Here is an 18,251-nt window from a genome sequence, read left to right as displayed (position 1 = left end):
CTATGTCATTAAATAACAGCAGGGGCTGATGAAACCCACCAGAAATTTATTTGATAGGGTATTCCTAATCTCTCTGATCCCTGCTTTAGATAAAAGAAAAACAATGAAGATGCTAAAAATTGTCATTTAGCTCAAAATTACTCATTTTGGAGAACCTCCACGGTGTCCTTGAGTCTAATCTGCATTCCATTTCCCTCACTCATTTTAGTTAACCAAAACCTTGTAAAACCAGGAACAAATTTTTATATACTGATGATTCTGTTGAATTGAAATGTACAGGCATTTATCAGGAAAAGGTAACCTGAATTCAGAACAAGAGAAGAAAATTCTCATGTACAGATGAGCTACGTTCTTTCTGTTTAGGACAGACCTATAATCTATCACTTTGGATAGACAAGTTTATCAAATCTAAAATGTTACTTTTTTTTTTTTTTTAAGATTTTATTTATTCCTGAGAGACATAGAGGGGCAGAGACATAGAGGGAGAAGGGAGAAGTAGGCTCCTTGCAGGGAGCCTGACGCGGAACTCAGTCCCTGGACCTGGGATCACAACTTGAGCCAAAGGCAGACGCTCAACCACTGAGCCACCCAGACATCCCTAAAATGTTACTAATTTTTAAATAATTACATACCACTTAAAAGAAAAGTACTAACAGTTAAACTATAATGCACCACCAATTAAAAGTCATGTTCTGATTTCAGAGATTTTAAAATGTAGAGAAAGTGTATGGTTTAAAATTGTTGAAAAAATTTATCATGATGTGAAACCAGTTTTGACTTTTTAGATACAGATATATTGAATTTCTTTCTCAAATGATAGAAATTAATAGTATTATAAATAACTTTCCATTGTATATCACAAATACGAATGATAATAGATGAAAGAGAATGTTATGTACTATTTTAGAATGTCAAGTTAAAATATGCTAGGATGCATGTTAATGTGAGCTGTAAAAGTCTGTAATAAAGATTTTGACTTTAACTCATCTTTTTAAAGATACGAAACCAGTTCCACATCAGCTGGTGATCGGTATGATTCTTTGCTGGGTCGCTCAGGATCATACAGTTACTTAGAAGAAAGAAAACCTTATAGTAGCAGGCTAGAAAAGGACGACTCAACGGACTTTAAAAAGGTACTTGGATTATTTAACTATATTTAATTAGAAATTTTTTTGTGTGTTAATATATTTATGTTTGGATATTATTCCTGGAAACTCATAATGAAATCAGTATCTTGAAATAACTTACTTTGATTTTCAGTTTGGGGCACTAAATGATAGGGGTAATATAAAGAGCTGTTTGTTTTTTAAAGGGAAGAGACTTTATTTCACACTTAAGTGTCTCTGGCCAGTGCTAGGATACTGGGACACTGTAATTGAGCTGAAGCGAGGCATGGGCGTGGGGGTTCGGGGGTGTTTGTGTGTGTGTACACTCACACAAGCATGCACACACACTTTTCTTTACCTGTTTGTCAGTAAGAGGCAGCCAAACAAAGAACAGAGCTTTTCCTTGGAGAATCAAGTTTTTCCTAGGTAACTAAAAAAACCTATGGTAGCATAAGTGCTATTATGTCTTAAGGCTGGAAGTATTTAAGAAGTAAGTCCTGGAAACTCAACAGTCTAGGATTCTATCATAATTCTTAATATTATGAGCTTAGAATAAACCTGATGAAGTTTTCTGGGAAAAAAGAAGGCTTGTGATATTTGTACATGTTCCCCTTCCCCAGGTAGTTGGCAGCTATTTAAATTACTTTCTTATAAGCCAAGTCTGCAAAAGAAGGAAAGTGAGGGGTCAGTTTACCTTTTGCATAAGATTGTCATTCATTCAGTAAAAACTAAACACTGAACTGTCCTAAATAGTGAGCTTCTACGTATGAGCAGTAGAGCTGAAGATACTGTCCTTGCTCTTATGGACATCTTTCATGTAGTGGGAGAGACCAACAATATCAGACAGTCATGTTAATAAATGTATGATTTAAAAATTGAAACAAAAAAAATAAAATAAAATAAAATAAATAAATAAATAAATAAATAAAAATTGAAACAATTATCCTAAAGTAAAGAATCCGTTTCATGAAAGTGTGTAACAAAGGAAAGTGACAGGGCCTAAAGATAGATTTCCTAAAGAAGTGAAGCTTCAGAAACCAATCATAGAAGGATGATTAGTGAATTGGCAAAATGGGAGAAAAAAATTTTCTGCATGAAGTGAAATATAAAGACATAGACCTGGTGGTAGAAGGGCACAGGATGCATTGAAGTAATTGATTCTCAGTATGGCTAGTAGAGCAGAAAGGACGGTAGTGTGAGGTTGCAGTTAGTTGTACTGGCCGGGATCAGATCATATAGTGCTTTACAGGCTATTTTAAGGATACCTTTATACCGAGAACACTGGGAAGCTATTCAAGGGTTTCTAATGTCAGGGTTAATGGAATGGTTAGCATATGAAATTGAGATTATCATTTTAAAAAATTAATTCTTGATGCTATGTATAGGACAAATTAGAGGGAGGTCAGGAAAATAATTCTAATACTAGAAGGATAGTCTAGATGAGAGATTATTTTAACCATCTGTATTTGTAATAGTAGAGATGAGAGGGAAAGAAGTAGTAGGTTCAAGTATTAATGAAAGTATCAAGAAGTACTTCACTTTCCTTTAAATTTTAGTAAAAGTAATACAATTATAATGATAAATACTACTGAAGATCCATGTCAGTGCCAGGAATTCAGGAGAGAATAATAGGCAGAAAAGCTCACAGGCCCTAAATGAAAATTAGTGACTTCTCAGCCCCAGCTATAGTTGCTCTTTAGATATGTAGTCCCTCTTTATCATAGGACTGAATTTTTTTTTTTTTTTTTTTTTTTTTTTTTTTTTTTTTTTTTTAGTGAAAATAGAAATTTTTTAAGTGAAGTCTTAAATTTTAAATACTGGAACTAATTTGTCAAAGAGTTTACATGAGACAAATACTTGTATAACCAAAAATGTTTTCCTTGCAACTGTAAAACATTAAAATATTTTTTATGGATCCTTTAAAGGCTCATATGTAAATTAATCTTTTGGTTTTAATATTGCAAAGTAATCAGTGGAAAATCTTAAAATATTAAGAGAAAAGTAATTTGTTGTTATCCCTTAATTTTTATAGCTTTATGAACAAATTTTAGCTGAAAATGAAAAGCTGAAAGCACAGCTACATGATACAAATATGGAACTGACCGATCTTAAATTACAATTGGAAAAGGCCACCCAGGTTTGTACCTTTTTCTCTCTATTACCCTGAAGATAATGGTTATGATTTATTCTATCTAAAATATTATATTGAAATACTTTCAGATGTTTCTTCAAAACAGAAGTTTGATTACTGATAATAGCTTATTAAAATAAGGAATCAGTACAGTTTACTGATAACTTCATTTACTTCTTTCTAGAATAAATTAAAAATATGGAAGTATTAGAATGGAAAGGTTAAGTATTTTTAAGGGAAAAATACCTATGTTTTGATACATAAAGGGATTAAATGCTTATTTCCAGCATACCAAATGTAGCAAGGCATTAATGCATCTATACAGAATCTTCTTAAAGCCATTAAAAATTTATATAATCATTTTTATTCATTATAAATATTTTGTTTGTTCCCAGAATTAATTTGATATACTAATTCTAGAAGAAGATAGTTTGTTGTTAAGTCTTTTAACTTACCTTCTCTTTAACAGCCTATAGGAGACCATTTTAGACAAAATTGGGATAGCCAAACAAAATTCACAGCTATATACTTATGATCTAGGCTATGTAGGATCTAGCTTGTTTCCCAAGCTTTTTCCATGGAATACTGATTGAAGGGATAGTAATAGGCACATTCCTTCCCCCATTCTCCACCTGTCTCCCTTCAAAGAAAAGACGTTTTTTTGACCCAAGTATTTCATGGGAAATACTGTACTACATCTTGGAGATTTTGCAGAATATTGTTCATGTGTTAAAAGATAATGAGCATTAAGGAGGGCTCGTGATGTGACAAGCACTGGGTGTTATATGCAACTGATAAATTATTGAACACTGCATCTGAAACTAGAGTTGTACTATGTATTGGCTAATTGGCCTTTTTTTAAAAGACTCTAAGCAGTCCTGTAATTTTTAAGAAAACAAACTTGTTTAATTTTAAACTGAGACTTTGTAGTATATTTCTGCAGTTCAGCTTTTGAAATCCAGTTAATATCAGTGCTCTAAAAATGACATCTCTGGTTCTGTAAATGAAGCTTGTATACTTTCTTTGGTCATTCTTTTACATTCATCTTTTTTTATAATTTTTTAAGTTAATTCTCTGTGTTGAACTTAACTTGTTACCAGGTCCCTTTTTGTTGTTGTTAACCACTATTACATTGTGAAGCAGTTGTTTACGCACAGTGGAGGCTTTGCCAAAATTCCAGGAGTTAAGCTAACCTTATGAGGTTAAAAAGGTTCTGCAGATTCCATCAGTTGATGAGAGTTTACTATAAAGATACACAAAGAAGTCAGAACAAGAACACGTTTCATAGTGAGGTGTCATAAAACCTTGGAATGTCATTCAAGTTACAACTTGCTGGGGTACACTGAGGCTTCATGGTAAACTGGAAAGTCATCATTCTTTGGGTTGCATTAATAGTTTCGTGAGCCTCCTCACACAAAAATATCACAACTAGTTTTCTGAAAATAGCTTTAGCTCTAGAGATTTGATCATAAGTGTTTTCTAAATAAAAATATCCACTGCTTTTTTAAAAAAAAGTCCACTGCTTCCTACTGCTGTGTCCTGTCATTACAGTGAGTCAGCTAATCTGTGTTTTTACTGCTTATTACTACCTTCTCTGTTTTTCTGCTCTTTTGCTTCCCCTGTTGTCATTTAATTCTTCCTATATGTCTCTCATTCAAAGCCTAAAAGAGAGGGAAACTGATAGAATTATCCAGTTATTATCAGCATGAAACAGTCCTGTTACGGCTCATGAGCCTGTTAGTGACCATTTCATAGGACGCTGAACAACCTATAGCAAGTTGCCTTTGGGTCATGTACCAATTTCTTATCCTATGGATTGTGTCTAGAAAAACAAGTTACTGTTAACTGCCTTAGCAGACATTCTGAGTACCATGCCCAGCATAGTCAATGAATAATGGGAAGGGTAATTCAGAGTATAAGACATTGGTACATATTCTGAGTTAATATCTTAGTTGGGAAAACTACGTAAATGTCCTTAAAATTTAAAGGCACATATAAAGGCAAAACTGATAAACATTAAACTTTTTATTCAATTTTAGAGTATTTATCCTGAGCATTTAAGTCTACTATGAATCATTCCACCTGATTTTTATTTTCTTTTGGGGCATTACTTCCATAATTATTCATGAGTATACATAGTGGTGGCAATTTGACAGTTGCATGGAGTTTTTTCTGAGAGACTCTAGAATTCTTGAATCCTGCCCTAGTCTAGCCACCCTCCTTCCTGTAATCTCTAACAGAGGAAATAGACTGATTTACCAGAAACCAGTTTGATGAATAATATTTTGTCAAATGCCATTCACTAGATTAACTAATTATGATTATAACTGCTTTGACTAGAATATTCACCAGAATACTAACTAAAGTTGATTTTTTTAAGTTGTTTTTTTAATCTAAGAAATTAGCAGATGAATCATAAAATTGCTAAAATGCTGCTATATGAAGAAAAATCCTCAAAAAATGCTAATTTTCCATCTAAAATTTTATCAACTTATTATGTAATGGCATTGTTGCAGCTATTTCTGATTTCTTTTGGGTGCTTTTGAATGTCATTTTTAAATTTTTCAGTCTTTTTTGTTTTTAAGGTAATCTCTACATCCAGCATGAAGCTCAAACTCACAACTCTGAGATCAAGAGTAACTCTCTACTGATGGATTCAGCCAAGCACCCCTGTATTTTTCAGTCTTTAAAGCATTTTTAGGATTCATTTGCAGATCCTCAAAGAGCATATTAGCCTTTGTTTTATATTTTTAGCAATTAAAATGCAAAATTTAAATTTTAAAACATCAAAAAGAAATCAGAAGTAGCTGAAAAGTCTCATCATATTTGACATTTTGAATGTGATAAGTAATTAAAATACATTGACTTTTATTTTTCCAGGAAGAGTAAGCACAAAAGCATAAAACCCTTTAAAACAACAGAGGGTCACCTGGATGGCTCAATGGGACACCTAGGTGGCTCAGTAGTTGAGCATCTGCCTTTGGCTCAGGTTATGATCCCAAGGGTCCTGGGATCAAGTCCTGCATCAAGCTCCCTGCGGGAAGCCAGCTTCTCCCTCTGCCTATGTCTTTGCCTCTCTCTGTGTGTCTCTCATGAATAAATAAATTAAATCTTAAAAAAAAATTTTTTTAAACAACAGAAAAAAAGGAAGGACACGGATCTTTCAATTTTATGTATTATATTCACACAAAAAAACTGTGAAAAGAAGATCAAAAAGTAACTTGGTTACAGGCCTTGATGATACTAAATTATGAATGCTGAAATAGTTGACAGAACAAAAAATTAGATAAAGAAGATGTTTAGGGGCACCTGACTGGCTCAGTCAGTAGAGAATGTGACTCTTGATCTTAGGGTGTAAGTTTGAGCCTCACGTTGAGTATAGAGATTAGTTAAAAATAAAATCTTTAAAAAGAAAAAAAGAACGCTTAATTGATGAAATATATTTTTAAGTATATTTTGTGGTTAATAAAAGCATTCTTGTTAAAGTCAAAAACGATTTTGGTAAATTGGTAAAATTGATTATTCAGCAAAGTCACTTTTGGGAAATGAGTCATTTGATGATTTTTATAGCAAACTGACCAGGAATCTCAAGGGAGATATATGTACAGAAGTCAATATAAGTAAGAACCAGGATACCACTTGTTCTTTGTTTGGGGTTTTTTTTTTTTTTCAGGTTTTATTTATTTATTTGAGAGAGAGAGTGTGCAAGTGTTGGTGGGGAGAGCAGAGTGAGCCACAGACTCACCACTGAGCAAGGAGCCCAATGAGGGGCTTGATTCCAGTAGCCTGAGATCGTGACCTGAGCTAAAGGCAGTTGCTCACCAGATGGAGCCACTCAGGCACCCCTAGGATGCCACTTGTTTTTAACCGGGTCTTTATTCAGTATCCGCATGCACAGCTCTCAGGTATTGGCTGCAACGTGTAGATTAAAACTCCAAGGGCCCTCTCCATCCCCCAAATCTCAGGATTTTGTCAACTTTGGGTACAGAAAGCAAGAAAAATAAAAGCCCTAAGCTCTCCAGAAGAAAAGCTGTATAGCTAGAATTTCTTTTAAGTGACAAGGGGTGTGAACCTTCTTACCAGTTTTTGAGTGTGGATGATTGGAAAAGAAAACCCTAGATAGAGAGTGAGCAAGACGAAGCTGTGAGAGACAACAAAATTTAGGCCATTTTACTGGTTTGGCTGCTTGGATACTCACATCCAAGACTGAACTACTTTTCAGTCAAGGTCCTGGAATCTGATCATTCAGATTAGCCTCCATTCCTAGTGGTGTATAAGAAAAGAGAGCTTGGGCAGCCCCGGTGGCTTAGTGATTTAGCGCCACCTTCAGCCCGGGGCGTGATCCTGGAGACCTGGGATCGAGTCCCACGTTGGGCTCCCTGCATGGAGCCTGCTTCTCCCTCGGCCTGTGTCTCTGCCTCTCTCTCCTTCTGTATCTCTCATGAATAAATAAATAAGATTTAAAAAAAAAAAAAAAAAGGAAAGGAAAAGAAAAGAAAAGAGAACTTGAGCATTGGAGAGGAAACTCTAGGATGTTTTTGGTTTTGTTCCACAGAACAGTCCTTACCCATCCTTAGCCCCACTATATTGTGTAAAAACCTGAGGAAAAGTAACGGGTATGCCATGAGAAATGTAGAGACCATTCTATTTCTAAGTATTCCTTTAACTCTTTTTTCCTTTAACTCTTTATTGTTTCAATACAAAATTGTTTTTCCTTTATTTATACCTGTGAATACTTTATTTATACTCTGTGAATATTGTTATTTATTTGAAGACCACTAGAGGAGATACTGTGGTCCTCCTCCTCCTCCTTCCACCTTTATTGCACTTACATCCCTTTTATATTTGTTACTTTGTTACAGAGACAAGAAAGGTTTGCTGATAGGTCACTATTAGAAATGGAAAAAAGGGTAAGTGTCCATTTTATTGAATATCATTTTCCCCCTTTAATTTACGTAAGCAATAAAAGATCTTTTTATTGTCCTTTAGTATTGTTTTTATGGTTGGTATTTTTTGTTAGTATAAATTAATATTAATTATGAATGTTTTCTGGCTTAGCTTCTTTACAGTTCTGTAGGATCTCTCTAGGCATGAAATTACCTGTCTAGGTAATAAGACTTAAATTTACCATGTTATTCTTTTAACAGATTAAAAAAAAATCTTTGCCTTGATTCTGAAATGTACACATTGTGAATAGTGAATCTGATGTTTTTGAAATGCCGTTTATCTCTCTTTGGTTTCCTTATCTCTCTTTGGTTTCCTGTGGTGGTATACTTAAAATATTTTGATCATACATTCATTTAGTTTAACTCTTTGGAAAATTTAAATACATTCTTAAAGTTTGTAAGGATTCTAAGGATATCAAGTTCTCAAAATCTTTTTAAAACTAATGATAACTTTGTTTAATTTTGAATTTGAATATTTAACTTAAATAGGATATTTTTTTAAATAGGATATTTTAAACAAAAAAAAATGATTACTAGAAAAGCCTTTTGCTCTTTTATATCTTTCTATAATTTTTTACCTGACTATGATATATTCACTTGTGTTTCTTTATTATTGTTATTGCTCAGAGGTCTGCCAGTGGCCATAGGAATAACTCTACAAGTTTAGTGAGCAGTTGAGAATGTATAAATGATCAAACTTTAAAGAAAGGAGTGTCTCTTAGTCTAAGTGAGCAGTGGCTACACCTACAAGGCTTCAGCCAGAGAAGAAAGTACATCCTGGGTAGCTAGGTCAAAGAATAAATAATCAGGAGCAGTTGATAAAACATTTTCTTCCATTCCATTATAAAAATAGCGAATTTACCTTTTTGACCGAAGAAAAAAAAAGAGAAATGATGTCTGTCCTTCTTTCTTCTAGGCTTGTGCACACGATACACATCTTCATACTCTGACATTGTCACCTGACCTCCTTTGTCTGCCTGTCAAATGCAGATAAATTACAAAGTAGCTAATTCACTTTCAATTTAAAGTCATTAGTAATCATAGTTTTAATAATAACTGCTAACATTTATTCAGCACTCTAATGTACCAGTCAGGCACTGGGCTAAGCACTTTACATGTATTTTCTCTTAACCATATTTTTTGATGTTAAAAAGTTTGTCAAACAGAAGAAATCCCATACAACTTTATAGTTGCTGATTTGGTGACATGACAGCTTGTCTTGCTTTACCAGAAAGTAGTTAAAATCTTAAAGGTAGGGATCCCTGGGTGACGCAGCGGTTTAGCGCCTGCCTTTGGCCCAGGGCGCGATCCTGGAGACCTGGGATCGAATCCCACGTCGGGCTCCCGGTGCATGGAGCCTGCTTCTCCCTCTGCCTGTGTCTCTGCCTCTCTCTCTCTCTCTCTCTCTCTCTCTCTCTCTCTCTGTGACTATCATAAATAAATAAAAATTAAAAAAAAAATCTTAAAGGTACCTAATAAAATTGATGATGAGGCTGAAGGAAAGTATGCTATTTATGAGATTTCACCAAGTTATGAAGATCACATATAACATTATATATCCCACTGTTGGGGAAATATAGTGTTTTTTATGAATTAGTCATGGCTGTATTATTAACTAGGAGAAAGTTCTGTTCATAGAAAATAATGGTTTTGTCTATATAATCGTGTTTAAACAAGCTATCAACAGTAACATGATACTTAAACGTCTGTGCATAGGATTCCATCTACTTTTTACATCACATAATCTAAAAACATTAACATTTACAGTAAATATACTGCTTTACTAAATATCAACATCAATTATTAATCTGGGAAAGAATGTCTTGGAGATTCATAGTGATTAAACTAAATTTAAATGGTTTGTATCTGAAAGGTGACCGGCAAGAGTCAGTATCTTCTGGGCGGTATGACCTAACCAAAGTTTTACAGCACATTAATTACCGCTGCTTGCTTTCTGCATAACACTCTAGAATGCTTCTTATTTAAGGGAGAATAAAACCAGACACTGCAGTAGTGTATGTTGCCTTTGCCTATCACTCTTTGGAAGGAGGTACTTTAAAATAAGTGCTGCAGTTGCTTCTTCCTTAGATTCACTGCGTTAATGCTGCACACAATGTCAACCTAAATACAAAACTGTAAAAGTCAATTGGATAAATAATGGCTAGTATACATTGTAGGTGAAGGTCTTAGATCCTTTTGAAATTTTAAAGTACACATATTTTAGGCATGTTTGCTTCCTGCATTTCTGCTTCTGTCACTGTAGAATAATTGCATCTATGTGTGTTTTTTTTTCTTTTCTATATAATCCTCAGTCTTGAATATTGATTTATTCTATTCCTAAGTTTAATTGAACTAAAAAAATAGTATCAACATGTTATGTACCAAGCTACCAGAAAGTCAAAGCTTTAAAGAAAGAGCTTATAGAAATTAATAAAAATAATAATCTTCGTAATTATTTATCTCAAAATTTGGCTCTTTACACATCACTGGCATCACATCTTTTTCCACACGCTCCTGATTTGATTTTTGACTCTAAAGTGTCACTATTTCACAATTTAGAAGAAAATTAAGAATATAATTATGTGATTAATATCAGTACCTTAAATTGATCTAGGAACGAAGAGCTCTAGAAAGAAGAATATCTGAAATGGAAGAAGAACTCAAAGTAAGTAAACCATGCTACTAGTTACGAGAAATAGTGCTGTTTATGAGTTTCAAGTTTTTCAGTACTATTATAGGTTTACATTAATTGTTTACATTAATTGTTCTCAATCCTGATTATGTAATTTATGGATTATCTATATTTTGTGCTTCTCTTCCTAAATCCAAGTTTTATGTGAGTTAGGAAAACATTTATAATTCAGATCATTTTGTTAATTGATAGTTTTTATGGGTCTTTTGGTGTTCAGGTATCAAAGAAATTAGACAATAATAACTATAAGATTTGGGATTTATTATTCTTTGCATTTCACATACTCTGTTTCCTAGAGAGTAAATGGTGGAGGGGGTTTCAATACAAATATGTTTTCTTTTGAAAATAAAGGACATTAGAGTGGTGGACTAGAAGAGCTATGTTTTGTTTAACTCTAAATTACCTGTAGAAGTAACTATTTGTTTTGAATGTTGGAAGGGACACTCTTTGCTGGGGGGGAAAAAATAGCGTAGTTAATTGATTACCTTTTATCATATTATCTTGCATAAAATATCTTTATCACATTATGTATTAATGATCTGGTACATAGGAAGGTGTGCCCATAGAATTTCAGGATTTAATTATTATATTACTGAAATTGGTTCCTTATTAGAACATTATTATTGAATGGCTTTGGAGACAAATTCTTTGGATTTTGTGTATGTATTTTGTTTGATATGGAACTTTAGGACTGCACTGTTTACTTTGTAAAACTCATGGAATATCCTTATAGTCAAGACTCTTAATTTTTTTCTTCTTGTATTCATTATCTGTGATTCTTTGTGTTTTTATTGTACTCTTTTCCATTTTCTTATTTTTTTATTTTCTATTTCTTTATGTTTCAATTCCTGCAGAACCTGCACCAAATAAAGCAAATTCAAACTCTGAGAGAGTTAAATGAGCGACTGCTGACTGAGAATAGGGCCTTGACAAGAGTGGTAGCCAAGCGCTCAGGGTTCTGTAGGCAACTGCAGTCTGTGAACCTATAATTTATAGTTTCATCATTTCTTCTTGGTAGAGCCAGGCAGGTGTTTTTGTATTAGTAAGCGTGTCTTAAGCTCACTTTTACAAATTAATGCCATTGTGTCTGAAGCTTATCATATAACTGTTAATTATGCATGGCTTCTCAGAATGTTAGAAAGTGTCACTAATTGTATATTCTGACTGATAAACTACAATAAATTTAGGAGATGATTTAGGGATTTAAAGATTTGTCTGCACTTTTACAAAGCTTGTGCACATTCTTGGCTCTACAGATACTTTAAGGACTAAAAATATGACTTAAGTTCTTTACTAGAAAGAAAATGGAGCATAAGCAGTATAACATTTTATATATAATTAATATGTTGAAACTGAAGATTAAGCATGCTTTATCAGTTTTTCAAAATAATGTCATTTTCTATCAGAACCACTGTAGTTAATATTCACTTAGTTCTTTATTACAGAGGTATCCTAATATAAAAACTTGAGATTACTGTATTTTATATCCATACATTGTGAACACAAGAATTGATTGGTTCCACATAAACTCTTGATAAAGATTTTGCTTAAGGTAATTTTGCCAAGTAGAAGTTCTACTTTTATCTGATTTTTCATCTAATACATTTTGATAGCTAAAGAAAGATTTTGGAATCTTTGGAAAGTATGTTTTAATGTCCAAAATATAAGCTGTTCCGCTTCCTAGCAAATCTGGCAGAGCACATATAATTTAATTTGTTCTTAGTGGAAAATCCAGTTTACTGATAACATTTCCACCCCCTCCTTCTGTTTTTCTGTTTGCTCCAAATACCAGTGGTTTTTTTCAAGGCTTAGATATTTTCACAAATACAGACTGACTACTTTGACTTATACTTTATACTATTTTAATAGTAGTAATTACTGTAATTTAATGAGCACCTTTCTTGGATCAGACGTTGTACTACACGCTTAAACTTGGGACTACAGGTGAATCCTTTAAGGGATTTTAATAATTTAGAACAAATCAAAACTTTGCCAAATAGGCTGGTTTTCTTGTGGAATAATAGTAAGTACGATGGTTTGAGGTCCGATGTAAATAAAGTAAAAGACCTCGGTTTAGGTGCCGACAGGAAGTCTAAGAGGAACTCCCTTTGAGAGCCTATCCTAACAAAAACAGGCTTCATTTTCTTGGCTGCTCTAATATGGTGTGCTTGTGAGTCATAATAGCAAGTGATTTAGTACATTTCAATTGATAACTTTGGAAGAATAAACTTTTAATTCCATCATTTATTAAACTAATTAGCTTCACAAATCAAGTTTTTTCTTCTTTCATATATGTTTTAGCCACTAGAAATTTATATAACTGACAGAGCTTGTTCATGTGTCTTGTGGTGAAAACAAAATTTATTAAGAGTAACATTGTATCTTCTAATTGAAATAAAACTTTTCTTTTTCCCCTCACAGATGTTACCAGACCTAAAAGCAGACAACCAGAGGCTAAAGGATGAAAATGGGGCCTTGATTAGAGTTATAAGCAAACTTTCCAAATAAAAAGCAGCAAATAACAGAATTGCACATATTAGCAACCCAGTGGACCATAACTGACAGTCACTGGAAGCCTGGGAGGAATCCTTGGAGACTGTCATTTTCGGATATCCTGCCAAATGCCCTCTTATCTAGGAATTTTGTTTTGTTTAATTTTCTGTTTTTTTTTTTTTTTTCTTGTATCAAGACCATTGTTTCATGTTAATGCAGCTGCTGAGAAGATTTTTTTTTTTAATGACTGAGAAAACTTGTTTACAGCTCCAGCATATAAGGAAAGTGTTCAAGGCCAGATATGCCTCAGATATTTAACCAGTAAGCCTTAGTTGTACATAAATACTTTTGTGTCGACAAAAACTTTCAGCTCTCACAGAAGACAGTTATTCAACAGTTTCTGATGTGCCACAGTTTCCAGTTTTTCGATATTTAATTTTTTTGCTTTACATCTAAGTTTGGGTTTGTATTTTTTTCCTTCTAACTCTTCATGTGGCAGACTCTTTTATGTTCTCACAACTTTCTCATTTACAGAAAGGAACACACTTGTTCTTCTGATAACATTGTCCTGTATTAGGCTCATGCTGTGTTGTCTTCCACCTGGAACTGAATTGCTTGGTGGAACATTTGCTTTCACTGTTTGTGCAATATGCATTTATTTCTTATATGAATGCTTTAAAGTCAATTGAGATTAGAATCTTTTAAGTCCTTTTTTCTGCCTTCATTGGTCACTTTTTTGTTTTTGTTTGTTTTTTATTATTGTAGTATAAGATGTTAGATTCTGTAATCTTCACATTCATTTTAGCAGGTACTGAGTGATGCTGTATATATAAATAAGTGTATTGTTTTGATTTTTAGACCACCACATGGCATGCTTGACTATTTTCTTATTTCAAACGTCTGTTAATGCAAAGTAGGCTACTCCAAAATAGTGTTAAAAACAAAATTTGCTAACAATGTGATAAAAAGACTTTAAAAGTAACACATTACAATGGAGCCCTATCTTTACAAAAGTTTTCTACTGTAAAGTGCTTTTTACTTTTATTTCCAGTTTTCATTTGATAGTATTCAACCACAATTAAATTTGCATAAGATAATTGCTTCACATTTCACATACCGATATTTATCTGAGTGCTGTCTAAAACTGTTGTGCTAGCCAAAGTAATGCTATGAAATCATTTGCAGATTTAACCCGTGAGTTAATGTTAAATGCACTGTTATTGCCATGTGAAGAGGCATTGACTTTGATACCACCATCATGTTCAAACCATTTTATACATTTCAGTGGCCTTTTTAAAGAAAAAAGAAAAAAAAAAGCAAAACCAAGTACATAGTGAAGATGGCTTTTATTTGGACAAATAGCTTTTATATTTTCATCAAACCATGCAAAAAATATTACATCTTTCTGGCACATAACTGTCTCCTTAACCACTGAACAGTTCAGCCATTTGAATAAATTGTACATTGTAAAGCTTATAGTAGCTAATTGTATTATTGATTGTATTGTATACTATATTAAATGTGAATTTGTACCCCTTCATTTTAAAAGGTCATTGTGTTCTACTGCCTATTTTAGATTACTTTGGGGCTGGGAAAGGGTGTTTTGGTAAGCAGGATTTTAAGTCCTCTCTCTCGATTGGTTTTATGAAGATATAAGGTTATGCTCTTACTACCAAGCTCAGGATTCTTGATTTTTAAAGGTACAAGGATAGTTATGGGAATTTTATTTTTGGTAACTGTATGAATGGTGGGTCTGAATAGAGAGAATTTCCAGGGTCTTATGTGGACGTAAAATATACAGATAATTGATCCGTTTGAGTGACTGCAACATATACTGGTTGCACAACAGTTAGGCATGCTAAGGATTATATTTGTGAAGTTTGGATGCCTGTGAAGAATGATTAAATACATGTTTCTAATATTTTAGTGTTTTGTATTTAGGTTATTTATTCTTTGTATCTAAAACTGAACAGCTACTGTGCTATATTGATTTTATTGGTAGTATTGAGCAGACCTTGTTTCTGCATGAAACTAGTTGCAAAACCCACTATTTTGGAAATAAAAATGTATTTTGACATATACAAATAAAATGAATAAAACTATTTTAAATGTGTGACCTTTTACTGAAGACATTTAAATTTTGTTCTGAGATATTTAAATTCTGCATGGGTATTTTTTCACTAACTGCTCTACTTGGATTCCAATTTGAATAATTTTTGAAATTGTAATATTGTGATAATTTGCACAACATTGTACATGCACATGTGTAAATGCAATCTTAATTGCCATATTTATGCAATCTGTGTACCAATTTGGACAAATGTTTATATATTTTACATAAAGCTGTCTGTATGCAGAATCTGAGAACTAGTTTTTTTATGATAATAAGTGGGTAAAAAAATAATAACAGTGAGTCTTAAGATAGTCGCTTTGTAGCACAAGATTTCATTTACATAAACATTTTGTGGTTTCTAAATTAAACCTGTGCTTTTTCTTAGCTGCAAACATGGGTTTGGGAATACATATAAAGATAATACTACATTTAGATATAAGACATTAGATCATTCTTCGACCTAGGTTTGTCCAAAGTCCAATCCCCGATCTACCTACACATACGTAACTGAATATAACTATCATAGGAGGCACTTTTCAGTTTGGAACTTTGGTTGAAGACTTGTAGTAAGCCTATGTTTAAATACAGTAAGGATAGAATTCTGTTCTATTTCCAGTACTTTACCCAATGCATGATCACGGATTGAAAGATATTACTGCTATTTGTCCTCCATAAAAGAATTTCACTTGTCAATACTTGAAAGCCAAATGAAAAGCAGCAATAGAACCGTGTTGAAGAGTATTCATATAAAAAGTAGATATTCATCAGTCCATTAGGCTATCTTACTCTTCTGATTAAAGGTTTATTATCACTTAGTCTTTCCTGGCCAGTCTGAAATGAAACACTCATGACTCACAGAGTCTGTTGTAAGAAAATAATCCAGGAGGCCAAATTCTCTCCAGACTAGGACTATGTATTTCCCATAGGACATAATAAACCCATAGTTTGTCCTTTACTTTGTAATTATAAGCAGAATACAGAGCAGACCCCAATAACAATTATTAACTACCCACTAATGAAAACCCTTGGCTGCAAAGATGAAGGCTGACTGGCCATCTTTTCTGTGATGTCCATGTTGTATACCGTATGTGTGCGATCTCTGTGAGTGAGTGTGCATATACAACAGGTGTAATGTACGACCCAAAAAGAATTGGGTACAGAATGAAACTGTTTTTCCTATTTTATTACATACCTCTAACTAAATACATTTCTTGACTTTCCATTTTGGAAAAGCTCTCTGAGGTTAAGTGCTATCTAAACAACAGATTGCTCTTTGTTGGAGGTAAGTGACACAGAGTGTCATATTTCTGTACCTTGACTACAAAATGACCAGATTACAAAGAAGAACTTTAAAAGCTCTATTAGAGTCAGAAGTTTAAGATTCTTATAATAAGGTAACATAAATTATGACTATAACTTGAAATTTTATTACAAGTGTTTTAAAGTTTAAGCTTTTTTGAGCCAGGCTGTCACAACTTGTCACTACTTGAATTCCAATAAATATATGTTACAAAAATTGACTAGGTTTTCATTTTAAAAGGCTAATGAAAAAGAAGGGGGAAATCTTAAATTATCAATATTGGTAGATTTTGTCCTGAATAATATACAGCTAATAGGGCCTGTACCTTGTGCTTTTATGACTGGGAGACTGGTAGTCGAAAAAGGAAGAAATTTACGTTCTCTCCCCTTCCTCACCCTCCGCTTTTCTTAGAGATCTGATTTGATACAGATCCATTTCAGTAGGATATTTCATTTGATCTGTACAACAGACTGGGTAAATAAAGTCCCATCTCCAACTTAAAGGTGAGAAACCTGAGATGTATAGATTATTAACTGATTTTACGTTGCAAGCCTAATACACAGTGGAGCTCTTACCCAAACTTGGTTGTGATTGTCATTGTTTTTCCCATCCCTTAATCCAGGGCTTTTTCTACTATATCAGTTAGTTGGATGGTCTATTTGGATGAAATTGCATAAATTATCTATGAGCCTATTTTATATGCCTCGGCTTAAAATAAGGATAGCATTTCTTGATTTTTTTTTTTTGCATTCTTTAATTCTACATCCCCACCCCCACACTCACTAAATTTCTCCTTCTCTCCTCAGAACTTATTACTAAACCATTTTGCCCTACAATGTGATTTTCTTTTTAGATGAATGCTTTAATGCTCAAGCAGCTAGTTGATTCCCTGATGCAAATTCTCACTATCTGGGTACACCATCATAAAGTTCTTTAAAAATATTTTCACTTCCCACATGCAAAAGGGCTTCTGCATTCTTAAAAAAAAAATAGACATTTTTGGGCAGCCCCAGTGGCTCAACGGTTTAGCGTGCCTGCCTTCAGCCCAGGGCGTGATCCTGGAGACCCAGTATCAAGTCCCACGTCAGGTTCCCTACATCCCTACATGGAGCCTGCTTCTCCCTCTGCCTGTGTCTACATCTCTCTCTCTCTCTCTCTCTCTCTCTCTCTCTCTCTCTCTCTGTGTGTGTGTGTGTGTGTCTGTCATGAATTAACAAAATCTTTTTTAAAAATAGACATTTTTAATTGGTTATCAGAGTTTCAATCCCACTTTTTTATTCCCAAGTAAGACAGGCAATATTGATAATGCCATGGTTTTAGCAGCAAGTTTTTCTCCCCAGTGAAAACTTTTGGAATGTCAGTATAGAACATAAAAATTACATTTATGTTAACTCCTAGATAATGATCTCAGCCCAAAAGAAAGTACTCAGAAGTCAAAATAGGCCTAAGTGGCATTACAGCAAGATTTTC

At 33.5% G+C, this 18,251-nt stretch overlaps 1 protein-coding gene across 6 annotated transcripts in view; it reads left to right on the top strand.

The window, feature by feature from the left end:
• Nucleotides 1–15,727, top strand: part of PPP1R12A (protein phosphatase 1 regulatory subunit 12A) — a 139,693-nt gene extending 123,966 nt beyond the window's left edge. For 2 of the 6 annotated variants that reach the window (XM_077845622.1, XM_077845616.1), the window contains 6 exons: nucleotides 998–1,133; nucleotides 3,139–3,243; nucleotides 8,100–8,147; nucleotides 10,798–10,848; nucleotides 11,730–11,899; nucleotides 13,297–15,727. In XM_077845622.1, coding sequence (XP_077701748.1) covers nucleotides 998–1,133; nucleotides 3,139–3,243; nucleotides 8,100–8,147; nucleotides 10,798–10,848; nucleotides 11,730–11,864 — 475 coding nt within the window. In that variant the 3' untranslated portion in view covers nucleotides 11,865–11,899; nucleotides 13,297–15,727. Of the gene's footprint in view, nucleotides 1–997; nucleotides 1,134–3,138; nucleotides 3,244–8,099; nucleotides 8,148–10,056; nucleotides 10,088–10,797; nucleotides 10,849–11,729; nucleotides 11,900–13,296 lie in introns of those variants that run through there. The other 4 variants (XM_077845620.1, XM_077845618.1, XM_077845619.1 and 1 more) reach the window with 4 other exon arrangements.
• The last annotated feature ends 2,524 nt before the right edge of the window (nucleotides 15,728–18,251 follow it).

Source organism: Canis aureus, chromosome 13 (genome assembly GCF_053574225.1).
Source record: "Canis aureus isolate CA01 chromosome 13, VMU_Caureus_v.1.0, whole genome shotgun sequence".
In the NCBI taxonomy this organism is placed as follows: domain Eukaryota; kingdom Metazoa; phylum Chordata; class Mammalia; order Carnivora; family Canidae; genus Canis; species Canis aureus.
The sequence above is the reverse complement of the archived record's forward strand: the minus strand, read 5'-3'. Positions and strand labels throughout refer to the sequence as shown.